General features: G+C 38.0%; 1 protein-coding gene across 3 annotated transcripts in view; it reads right to left on the minus strand.

Moving 5' to 3' along the window:
* The window catches only part of FAP (fibroblast activation protein alpha), a 72,544-nt gene that overhangs the window by 18,932 nt on the left and 40,298 nt on the right, over nucleotides 1–13,314 (minus strand). For all 3 annotated transcript variants that reach the window (XR_009504115.1, XM_059927167.1, XM_059927168.1), the window contains 5 exons: nucleotides 12,741–12,845; nucleotides 12,572–12,642; nucleotides 10,147–10,200; nucleotides 8,386–8,510; nucleotides 4,453–4,500 (listed from right to left, as the gene is read on the minus strand). Coding sequence is in view for 2 of the 3 variants with exons in the window: in XM_059927167.1 (XP_059783150.1) it covers nucleotides 4,453–4,500; nucleotides 8,386–8,510; nucleotides 10,147–10,200; nucleotides 12,572–12,642; nucleotides 12,741–12,845 (403 nt within the window). In the remaining variant the exon portion in view is untranslated. The remainder of the gene's footprint in view (nucleotides 1–4,452; nucleotides 4,501–8,385; nucleotides 8,511–10,146; nucleotides 10,201–12,571; nucleotides 12,643–12,740; nucleotides 12,846–13,314) is intronic.

Genomic DNA, 13,314 nt, shown 5'->3' on the forward strand with positions numbered 1-13,314 from the left:
AAAACTGCTGTTTATCTTTGAGCTTAGTTATGTTTCACACTTTAATTTTTGTAACTGAACAAATATATTGATCTCCTGATGCTGTAGATCAGTGATACATTTGAATGGGTTTCTAGCAGTAGATGACTTTTTGTAAGCTTTGTTTTGACCTGGATAAATATTAGGTATCGTCTAGAGAGAAGTTAGATTTTTGTATAATAAGTGGAGTTTGTGGCTTTATTTTTTAAAAGAGGGTCTGGATGACTTCTGAGATATGTCAGTCCTGTGGTCTCCTTGTTTTTGTGCCTTTTTAAAAAAGTGGTCCTTGAAGATGGGGAGCTGGGGGGAGTACTTGTAACTACACTAAGTTTGCCAAACCACTTCCCTTGTAACTCTCAGTTTTCATATACTCATGGCATTTTGCTCCAAAGTGTTATATTTAATCTTAGAACAAGTATAGATGTTTTGGTATGAGTTGTATAAGATACATAATACATTTCATTTTAACTTTGGACAATCCATTAGGAAAGAGATACTTGTGGCAACTTAAAAGTTAAAACTAGAAAAAGGGATAGCAGGGGGGAGGGGAGAAAGATAAATTAGGAGTTTGGGATTAACATATACACACAACTGTATATAAAATAGATAAACAACAAGGACCCTACTGTATAGCACAGAGAACTATATTCCATATATTATAATAACCTATAATGGAAAAGAATCTGAAAAAGAATATGTATATATGTATAACTGAGTCACTTTGCTGTACGCTGAAACTAACGCAACATTGTAAATTAACTATAATTCAATTTAAAAAGTTAAAACAAAAAAGAAAATAAAATGAATACTCAATTATAACTACAGAGGAGCCAGCTCTTCCTTCTCCTTGTGTGGGTTCTGAGTGTGGAACTGTCAAGGATAAAGGGAATCTATGTGGAGTAAGCCCAAAGAATGGCTGCAATATTTATTTATGTAGACCATGTTTATCATTCTGTAGACAGATACTGGAAGTCAGAGACAACGCTCAGGTGTTGCCTCATTGGGTTGACCTTGATTCCTTTTCTATTCTGTTCCTAGCTACTGAAATTTTCTGATTCATGACTTACTGAAATGACAAGTTGAATGGAAAATCTTATTAAAGCTTCTACAGTCCAGGGTTGCATTTTTATGGATAGTAAATGTGCAATTTTCCCACCCCTTGGAGGCAAAATGGAACTTCACAGGGCTGTGAGGAGAGGGAGGGGTGGCAATTGGACTTCTCTATGTGGCTCTGCATTAGCAATGTATAATGTGGCAAGGAGTGCTACAGCCCAGACTGTACCTTTTATCTTCTTTCACTCATCATTGTATACTCAGCACTCAGCATGCTCAGTACCAAGTGCATGATATGTAGTATGTGCTCTCCAAATGTTTGAAGACTCTTCATTACAATGAAATCAAGTGGTAAGAATGATGGATCATATATGAGATTTTTGTTTAAATCATATTAACTATGACATATTGTTCATTGATTAAATTATGTGAAGAATCTGCAGAAAATCTGATAAATAAGGTTATTCAATCAGTTAGGTAATTTTAATGAAGATCTGCTCTGCCCGAAGCAACTAAGCCTCAGCTGGGCCCTCCATGTCAAGTGCCAACTCTTCTGGGTTTTTATAGCATCTGGTTCAAGTACTATCTGTTATTTTCCAATGACTTTACCCCACTTTGCAGAGAAAATGAAGCCATTGCACTGTTTTCTACAAACTTTCATATAATTACATCGGTAATTTCCTCATTCTCTCTCATCACAATGCTGGAGATTAATCTCCTCACCTGTCTCTGGACTCCACTTTGCCCACCTTCTCAGCGACCTCCCTCCTTTATGCCTTCAACCCCTCTTGGTCTCCAAGTTTCTTCCATCAGCATTCAACCATGCTCAAATGTTTATCAGCTTTCAAAAACTAACTTAAACCTCTATCAATCTCTTCCAGTCATTATCCCACCTCTTTGCTCATCAGTCAGACCTACTGAAAATAGTCGCTTTTTATTTATTTACCTCCTATGTAGACCTAAATTTGCTTCAGTCTGGCCTCTACCTCCACTGCTCCAAGGAAACTGCTCTGACCAAGCTAATGCTCATCCTTATTTTGCTAAGCTCTTGATTTAGAGCAGGTCTTGCTTCACTCTCTGAAGCACTTGACACAGATAAGCACTCTCTTTTTCTTGAGGTCCTCTCTTCCCCTGCCTTTCGTGACTCCATACTCTCAAGGTTGTCCTCCTTCCTGTTCCCCCTGGGTCTCCTTTACAGGTTCATTTTTCACTTTCCATTTCTCGTGTTGGTTTTCTGCACAGTTTTACTCTAGGCTCACTTTCCACTACCCTTGCCCACCCTCATTTTCCCCACTCTGCTGCATCATCCATTTCCATGGACTTAGTAACCTTAGTAACCATTCATTCCATAAATGAATCACTTCTTAAATGAATGACTTCATGATCATCATCTTCAGTTCAAACCAATCCTCCAACATCCAGATCCAAAACTATGTCACTCCAGGACAGCTCTTCTTAGTTATATGCCATCAGTACCTCAAACTCAACATTGAAAACCAAATTCATCATCTCTCCAAAATGTTCTCTCCACTGTGAATCCCATCTTTCAGTAAAAAGCATCAATACCAACCCACTTGAGCAAGCTAGACATCCAAACAGCATCAATCCCTCCTTTATATTTATGAGTCTTAGAGTCGATGGAGCTATCATTAGGAAACATTTCCTAAGCCCCCTACCCCAGATGAGGTGCCCTGCTTATATGTTTTTATGCTATCTCTATTTCCCCTATCTTAATACCTTACCCCACTGTGTTGTAACTGCCCATTCACACGTTTGCATTTCCCACTGATCTATAATCTCCTTGAGGATAGGGACCATTTCTAACCCAGTATCTGTTCATTTTAAGGATCTAGTATCTAGTACAGTGTCTGTTTTAATGTAATAGTGCTTAATAAATATCTATTGAATGAAAATTTGGGGCACCAAATGCAATGGAAAATGGCTGAGAAAACTAGAACTAAATAGAAGAAATAACATCTGCTCTAAAAAGCAACTCTAAAACTTATTTGGGGATTTATTAAAAACACAGATTCCCTAGCCCAATATAAGACCTACTGAACTGGAATTGCTGGGGGCGGCCTGAGAATCTTTATTTATAATAAACCTCTCTGGAGAATTTCATCATGAGGCAAGTTTGCAGAACTGTGCTGTAAAAGAATTTGCATTATGTTTTGAGAGTTAGAAAACGTATAAATGCATATGACATATATGAGACTGACATGAACACTGTCCCTATTTTGTAAGTATTGGGTGAAGTAACAAGGCTTTGTAAGCAGTACAGAAATTTGTATCTGGCAGGAATATGAGAAGGATAGTAAGAAAGTAGAAACTCATTTAAAAAAAGGAAGCTGACCTTTATTTTGCAGTCATGATAAAATGCGAATTATACATTTATGGTGACTTCCATTAAAACCAAAACTTACAAATTCCTAACTATTCTTGCTTTAAAATTTCTCTCACTGCAGGTTGAAATGAGAAATACAATCTATTATTCTTAAAAGTATTTCATTATTAGACACAAGGTAAAAAAACTCCCAAACTTCAAACTGAAACTAAATTCACAGTGTCATTATTACAATGCCTGTCCTGTCCTGAGCTCCTGAATCTACTCTGTTTTTCCTCATTGCCTTATTTTCACCTATACTTAGGCCATTGAGCTGGCAGCCAAACTAATTCCAAAGCAGAGGGCTGAAGTCCCTCGACTCCATCACCTTCAACCCTATAATGTTTAATAGTAAATCAAAAGATAACAGAGAACCGCAGGAAGAGTCTCAGGGCAGTTATACACTTTGATATCTCCGCTGAGAGCAAAAACGGTCATCTTTGAGCTGTGAACTATTTTGAACCAATATCACAAATGCGGGATGGAGGAGTTCTGTCTTGATAGAAATTGAAAATGGAAAGAGCCTCCAAATTTCAGGGTTCTCATACATGGCAACAGTGTGATGTAGCTGTTAAAACAAAAAAGCTAGCGTGATAGTCACCCTCTGCTTCGAATTGGAGTTATATCTGGAACTCTTCTCCAGTTTGGGATGTTACCAAAAAACCAGGTCTTCTTATTTGGGAGGGAGATTGTACTAAAAATCTTAAGTTTCCTTCCAATTCTAAGCTTCTGTGTTTTTGATAAGGGTGATTGGGGAAGACAGGATTAATCCCTCTTATATATTTGCATTATGCCAGGTTCTTACTGCAAATAATTATTAAATTTCATATGATCAGGTTTGACTCAAAGAATAGGCTGATCTATATAATCATAAGCTATACAATAAAAGAATCCATCACTGTTCCCCCTGTTGGTGTGGGGAAACTGTCTTGCTTCCTCTAGTGTCATAAGAGTGCAGAATTTCTTAAGACAAGACAACAGCGTGGGAGAGAAAGTACCTTGATCAGTGTGGCCGTCATGAAGGGTGGAAATTGGGAGGCCTGGGCCTATGCATAGGATGAAAACAAAAACATGGGTTAGTTTTAAAATAACATTTAGTTTTCAACAAGAACTTCTGGTAATATTTGTGATTACTGTCAAGCTCAATTACCTCTTTTAATTCTGCAACTATTTTTTTTCTCCCATAGAGAAGTAAACATCACCTTTTAAGTTACATTGAAAGAACACATGAGACCAGAGCCCAATCAAAGGACAGACATAAGAGAAGAGTTGCCTGTGCACTTTTCCAAGAGTGATCCTAAATAATTAAGATCTAATTACACAAATGGGTCCCAGAAGCTGCAGTGATAAATGGCCCTCTGGGAAGATATGCTGTATGGGCCAGTTTTAGCTGTGTTTTTATTATCAAATAACCTTCTCCAGTACCTAGAATGTATTTTCAATATGGCTTCTTGGTTTGATGTTCAGTTTATTTTGGTAAGTAGAACCCAGCATCTTTTTTTCTTTCATTTAATTACTATATGCAGAAATACATTTATATACAAAATATTTCCTGTTCAAATATGCTGTGACGGGTCATATTCCCCACGAAACAGACCCAGAAGGAGTTTTGTGCACCAAAAGTTTATCTGGGGTGCGGTGTTGACCTCAGCCAACCCCACTGGGAGCTCTGGAGATGTATGGCCTGCAGATCTGTCTTGAATGGGGCCAACTGAGCTGGCTTTTAGACCCCAAAATGACCTGGGATGAGAGCAATCTCTGGGGTGGGAGTGGGGGGCCCAGCTGTGAGGTGTCTGCCATCAGCCCTCTCAGCAGCTGGAGAAATGAGTGATTCAGACCTGAAGATGGGACGTCTGGGTGGCAAACCACTGTCCACCATATATTCCGACATGGAATTCAGGTTCTCTGTGCAGAAATTGGCCCTTTTAACAAAACCTACAAATATTAAACACAATCACTTACTGGAACTATAGAATAAATAATACCTGGAAATACATTTTTGAAGGGTAAATTTGCTCAGGCAGCCAAGGAGTTAAAAGCAACAAACATGGAGGTTGGGAGATGTTCATTTGCACTCCTGATGCTTCCTCCTCTGTGGCGGGAGTGCCATTAGAGCATCCTTGGTCCCAAGCAAGGAGAGGGGGAATGACCTACGTGGTAAATCCTGAGAAAACCAGAGTATAAGTAGCTCCTTCTTCTACCTTGTTCCTGGCATCTTTCAGCCTGCAGAGAACAGGACTGTTTTGATCTGTTCCAGTGCTGTAAGTGTGACAGTGGCCAGCCCCATGGGCGAAGCCAGTGGCTATCTAGTTGTACCCATGTTTGTGTGAGTAATTGTAATTCTGGGGCGCAGTATTAGGAAGCTTCACACCTTAGCCCCATTTTCCAATTAACCTTTACAGGTAATAAAGCTAATATTGATTTCCTGCCTGACTCCTCAGTCTAACCTGAGAGCGAGGAGAAGCGATATTGTTTATTAGGCTCCCTCAAAAACCAGCAGTTCTTTACGGTGTGGAGTCTCATAATTTTACAGAATTTAATTTCAGAGGTTTTCATTTTGGTTAGCTTTTCTTCAACGTTATTAAAAGGGACAAATACACATTAAAAGGGACAAATACACATTATATTTTTTGTTAGAATGTAAGGCAATGAGACATGAATCTGAATTTCTAGACTTTAGTCAATCAACATTGACCTTATGCAATTTTCATGGGTGTGCAGTTCCAATAGAGACAACTGGCATATATATCTCTTTTGCCCAAACTATGAGGCAAACTAATGACTAACTGCCCTTGACACAAGTGGTCTGAGGGTGTGATCCAAGTGGCATAAGCATCCTTTGCATTGCTTTTGTTCCATCAGCATCATCAGTATGATTTTACCTATTTCAAAATCCTATTATCTGGGATTTACTCACCATCCCTTTTGGAGAGTTTGAAGTTACATAATGAAGCTTTACTCTTAGTCCTAAAGGGAAAGATTTCAAGGTTTTTCCTATGATGGTGCAGTGACTCATTTTACTGGAGCTTCAAAAACACCAGACGATGTGATGCTTCCCACACAGTATATTTTTTGCTAAATGGGAAATTACCATACTGCCGAGGAAGAGTGAGTGTGGAAAAGTCAGGCGATTCAAGTTCTAGAAAGGAGTCTTTCACCAACTTTTGATGAGAGCTTAGTCTTTGATTCCTTACTCTTCAGGGGGCACTTAGGCTCAAGTAGATCTCAGGAAAACAAAGTGATATAAAAAGTGGTATAGTGCTTTCAAAAAGCATTAAAGCACTGTACAAATGCAGAATGCATATAAATATAAATGCATGTTTCTATGTGTAGGGTCACTGATGTCTTTATCAGTAAATATATCAGCATAAAAATGATGTTTTGGGTACACTTTGCAAAAGGCAGCAATGTTTTGATCTTCCCTAGAACCTATGTTCATTCTGCAAACCTTCAATGTCTATAATGCACTAATCATTCTTTTTGGACTTATGAATATAAAGATGAAGGGAAAGCAGATTCTACCTTCAGAGAGAAAATAGACAACCAGATGACTCAGGACAGTTAGTTCAATGATACTATGTGCCTGGCATGTAAGCTTTCAATATATGCTGCATAAACACATAGCTTGGGATGAAAAATGTTGCATATAACTTGAGAAGGACATTTAATGTATACCTTGAAATGCCATAACCACAATCAGCACATATGGTCATGAACGACAATCTTTTGACTTTTCAGAGATGCCACTGACCAAACCTTTTGTGAAAATGTTGTATTAAACTGACATCTTGTACCATCTTGAAGGGAGCATTTGGATTAAAATGCTTACTCATTTCCACGGCTGGGGCTGAGGTTTTGGGCCCAGGTGATTGGACTGAGGAAGTGGCATGTCAGGGTGGTCTTCCATCTGGGAAGTAAAGGAGACCTCAGGGTCCTCTACAACTGAGCAGGGATCTCAATCAGTCAAAGATTCTATTTATTCTCTGAGCTGCCCACCGGAATATGTGGAGTTGATGCCAGAAACAGGAGAGTGGCATATGTTTTGTAATAACCCCCCTTGCTTTCCGTCCCCCCTCAACTCCCATGGAAACTCAGGGATTAATGGGAGTAGGGGGGCGGTGTCGGGACAGAGAATGGAGGGGTAGATATTTTACAGATCAGTTTTCCTAATCCCCATGATGACTACCAAGGTCCTAATGTATCTCATTGATCTACTGATTGCCTAACCCAACTTTACTACGTGTCCAAGATATAGATGAAAGGTTACACATAAAATGAAATTATCTGGATAGAAATTGTTTGCTAAATGGACATATAGCCTAAACATCCAGGAAATGTCTAGTATATTTTATTACTTGTTTATTTTATACTTGAATGAATTACTTATCATGTTTCCCAACTTTAGAAAGAAGATACTAGGTGACAAAAGCTCATTTTCCATCCGCATTGAAGCTATAGTTCAAAGAATTGCTGGCCTCCAAGGCAAAGAGCTCAGGTTTCTTTCCCTGGCTATAGGAGACTGACATTTCTGCAGGTAAATGGGGCTGAAGTCCAGCAACCATTTTTATCAGAGGACATTTCTTTTTATGATATTGTTTTGGCAATACAACATCATGGTGCTGTGGCACTTGGTGGGTAAGAGGTTGGGATTTACAGCCAAGGGACTCTTGCTCCCATCTGGCTCTCATGCTTACCAGCAGTGTGGACCTTTAACAAAAGGTCTGTTTCCTCAACTACAAAAAATGGAGATAATAATTCCTTCCTATCCTCCTTACATTTTTCCCCATAAGCATTAGATAAGATAACCTAGATAAGTTCCTCACATATAACAGGTGCTCAGTAACCTGTAGCTAAGGTTTGATCAGATAGTGATGACGAGGACAAAGAACGTGGCAGAGGAGGGTAGAGAATGCGTTAGGTCCATTACCTACCGTAGCAGACGAGGACATAGTACTTGGCATAGTCGCTGAAACTTGCTGTGTAATATTGGCACCTTTTTCTCCTTAGATGGCAAGTAATGCACTTCTTGCTTGGAGGATAGCTTCCAATGCTAATTCTAGAGGAAAATGAAAATAAAACTAAGCTGAAATTTTGAGATTGTATTTATCAAAATGTACTACTCCATGTAAAATGACTAATTTACATATTGACATCAAACTCACTCTATTTTTCTGTTGCCAATATCGTTTAAAGTAAAGGGGGAATCACAGGATTTTGATCTGTCTGATTTTCAGTCCATCGTTGCCTGAATAGGCACAGACTTTGAGAGAGAAGCCCTCTGTGGTTTTCCTGTGGTGGGAGAAATATCTAACACCTCGAATGGGAGCCAAGTAGTCACTTCTCCTAACCATCACTTTCTTACACTTTACAAAGTGGTTGAGAATGCATAGTTCTTCCACGTCCAGTCTTTCTTCCTGTGTTCCCACGGCAAAAGATACAATGAAGATCTGACAGTATCACCAAAAAAAGGGGTCCCCTGTCCTTATATATCTAGAAGGGGAAATTAGTAATTAGCCAATTGCAAATAAGAAACATGATTCTATGTAGCTCCTGCGGCTTTCATTTTATTTGGCAGGAAATTTGGGCTCATGGAAGCTCTTCCTGGAAATGTTCCCTCCACACATTCCTACACAAGCCAACCTGTACTTACCAAGTTTGGGCCCACTCTCTGGGTGACTGGCTTTAACAAACTGCCTCCCAGACTTTACCCCAAACACTCAGAGTCTCATCTGGGGATGACCAGGTGGAATTATGCCAGGATGGAGGCACAGTTGGGGTCCTGCTGTGGTAGTAAGGTTACCTGTGGCCACTGCAGTGTTCCTTCCGCTGCTGCCCCTGACCTTGCCTTGGGCATGTTAGAGGGTGGCCAGAGCCATTGCTATCATCAGAGAGGGAGTCTTCTCAACAGATGAGAAGCCATGATCCAGGAGGGAACAGAGGAATGCAGCAGAGGGAAAAATTTCTTATTTTCTCAGCTACAGTTAGTAGTATTCATGTTCATATTTTGGTGTGATCTTGGAAAACATTAGGTAGGCAGTTAACAGTAAGGGATCAAGGTCAGCATGCCCAGGTATAAATCCTGGCTCCAACAATATCACCAACGTCATAGAGTTGTTGTGGGGATTAAATGAAATTACATATGTAAAGCAGATAATAATGTGCCTATCGCAGACCACCAGCCCATGGTAGCTATTGTTTTTGTTTCCACAACCAGAAGGGACTTTAAAGGGCACCATTCCAGTCACCAAGGGGGCCAGTGGACTAACTTTAACACTAATTTAGGAACAGAGGTGAATTCTTTCCAATCATAATAGGCTTATGACAAAGCGAGTCACATTAAAAGAAAGCACACATTATGGGAAAAAATACAATGCCTGGTACACAGTAGGAAAATGAATTTCCTCAATTACCTCTAAATTTAGTTGAAATGTTTAGTACCATGTTTATATCAGCATTAAAATTTCTTGATTTTTCTTTTTGAAAACAAACATTTTGAGTCAGCTAATATGTTGGGGAGGTGTATATTTTTATACTGATGTGGTGTACAACAGTCTGAATATTTTATTTTAGTTCACAAATTAATTTTATTACATTTCAGCTTTTAAAAATATTCTATACATTCTGAGGACTCTGACAGATTTTTATTTAAATTTCAATATATAAAAATACTAGAATAAATTGATATAAATTACCTATAGATATTTCGTCTTCCAGGGTAGCCTTCAAATTCATTGCTAGAATAAAACCTGAAAATATATTCAGAAGTTATTAAATAAGTATTGATGACTAAATGGTGATAGAATTGTTAATACTAGTACTTATATAGTAAACAATATAGTCCAATGTTCATTTATGAAACAATTAATTGGCACTTATGTACACAAATCCCTGCTGTTCATACCTCTGAATTTTGTGTTCTTACTCTGACTTTATAAATTATAATTCATATATAAATATACTTATAGCTACATAAAATATACTTATAAATATGTTTATAAATTATAAATTATAGGAGAAATATTAAATTATGTTGAGTACTCTTTTTTCTTGTATGTATATTATACTCTGATGCATTAGTTATGAGTCACACAAAATAAACTAGGATGTTTGATTAATATCAGCCCTTTCATTTCCATAATTAACAGCTTACTGATTTTTTTATGCTATACTATTTAATCTTGTCTACGATTCCGAACATCTTTAAAACTTAGTTTACAGAAGCACTGACAGTAGATAACTTTTCTATAAATCAGGAAACTCGTCCACCCAGGGATACCACACAAACGGCCATGTGAATTTACCCAGAAGCAGAACAAGTCACAAGAGAACACACTTGTTACTTAGGTATCTGGGTCCTAGTTTTAACCTGTTTTACTATAGCCACGAAGTGGGAAATCCAATTTAGTGGCATGATTTTCACTCCTCTGTGAGTTCATCTGAATATCACAAAGTAACTGACTTTTAATTTTTTATTTTTATTTTTAGGACGAGCTCTATTATTAGAGTGTTAAAAGTTTGGAATAACCTAGGTTTGGTTACTAATTTTTAATTCTCAGAACTTTTTATTAACCCAGGTACTTGTATATCCTCACTGAAATAAAAACCTTGTAATTCCCAGTAAAAGGAAAAAACCACAGAATACACCCCACTCCTAGTATTAATTTTACCTTTTAAACCAGCATCCTTCTAAATGTCTTTACTGACTTCACAGGACTCCAAACAACACTTATACTTGCCTTTCCCACATCACCTCAAACTACCTGTGAATAAACTATTCAGTAGCTTTTCCAAACAGCCTCCTGCAGTTTTCTTGTCATGTCAAAGTTTCCACAGTTGTCTTTATCTCTAACACTTAGAACAGAGTCTACTTTCCCTTTTTCCTTTTCCTTTTCCCTCACAGCCACTGACCCACCAGTGCTGTTCAGCCTCTCTCTTCACTGTCTGTCTACTCTTCCTTTCATTCATTTGACAGTAGTGTGCCAGGCACTATATGCCAAGTTCCAAAGATGCAAAAAAAGGAGGCATAGTTTTCCCTTGGAGTCCACGTTTCATGGCCACTTTTCTAGTTCAGTCCTCTGTCACCTCAGGCCTAGATTATGACCATACCTGGGTCTTCCTGCTTTCAGTTTTCCCCTACCTCCTAAACATATTATTTCTGAACTGTCCCATTTGTTTTTATCTTGTCGCTCCTCTTACACGGGCGGTTTTAATGGCTCCCCCATGTAAAGTCCAAACTCCTTTGCCGACAGTTCAAAGAATTCCATGGATTAGCAATAGGTTTCTAAAGAGTTTTTATCCAGTGAGGCTGGACTAATGATCCTCCTCTTTTGCTCTTAGAATTCCAGCTAATGGCACGCAGGTTACAAGAGAGTACCCTGGATTTAGACTTTATTAAAAATAAGGGAAAGGAACTGCACATTCTTGATTAGAGATGTTTGATCATAAATGCTGATTTTAAGAAGATTTATTTAGACAGTACGCAGGATGGACTGAAAAGGAAAGACCTGGAAGGAAGAAGCCCCATGTTGAGGTTAATAATAAGAACCTTTGATTTAATGTGTTTTAGGTTTAAATCCTAGTTCTGCCACTATGTAGCCTTGGCCAAGTTAATTAAATTTCCAAGTATCAGTTTTCTCATCTGTAAAACTGGGATCATCATTTCTACTTTACAGTACATTGTACACAACAATCGCTCAATAAATAATAGCTGTTATAGATAACAATCTTAAACTTATATAACAGTGAATCACTACAAGAACATTTCTATATCAAGGGGCTGTCATCATGGACTTCTGAATTTGCTTATTGCTTCAAGTGCTGGGGGGAAATCTATCTTTAGAACCAGTTACTATTTTAAAATTTTTATACCTTTAATGTAATTATATACCAAGTACCAGAAGAGAAATAACCACCTACTAAATCTTCTTTCCAAAAGGAAATCATGTTCACTAGTTATTAAAGAATGTGCAATCTTAATGAAGCCACAGCTGTCTGAACTAAACTATAGAATAAGTAACAAAAATGCTCTTAACTGAAAGAAGTGGTGCCGTATCCTTTGTATGTCCATCAGTGCCAATTAAAACCTGAATGGTGCATCAAGCTTCATGCAATACTTACAGTGAATCCTGTGTTACTCTGAATATATTTATGGCCTCCCACTTGCCACTTGTAATTTGAATAGCATTTTCCTATAAAAAGACAAACATTATGTTGTGTGAAGCTGAGCGTTATTTGAGCAACCTCAAGTGAATGATCTTTGAGGAGATAAATCTTGGAAGGAACATACCACAGTGTCTTTGATATAGTGAATATGTTTGTAGCCATTCTTGTCGCTAAATATTTTGTAGTATGAAATGGCATCATAGCTGAAAGCTGGTGTTGAAACAAAGAACTGAAAGAAATGAACAGAGGTTATGTTCAGAAGACAAACCAAACTATAGATTCTTTAAAGCCATGTGTGGTTATAATTATCGGGACCAGAATGCCTTGCCTCCTCTCCTTCCGTCACTCACACCTGAAATTCCATTCTTTCAGATGGACAGCTTTTCTGGTGCTTCTAACAAGCACTTACATATTCCAACTACTACTTAATTGCTACTACATACCCGTGGGCTTATATTGTTTAGTTTGATTTAATTTCTATGTTCTGAGATTATGTGATTTGAAATAGAGTTAAATGAATCACTAATGAATGTTGATGTTTAACCAAGTCAATCTTCAAAATGTGGCTTTTGACCAAAGTGACCCTTCTGAAGCTCTTTTAACTCTTGATTTGTCTGATGTCAAGCACCTAATGCTAATGCTACAATAAAGACATTTTAAAGATTAAAATATCATGACCTGCTAGCCACAGTTTTTAA

This window comes from Balaenoptera ricei, chromosome 7 (genome assembly GCF_028023285.1).
Source record: "Balaenoptera ricei isolate mBalRic1 chromosome 7, mBalRic1.hap2, whole genome shotgun sequence".
NCBI lineage: Eukaryota > Metazoa > Chordata > Mammalia > Artiodactyla > Balaenopteridae > Balaenoptera > Balaenoptera ricei.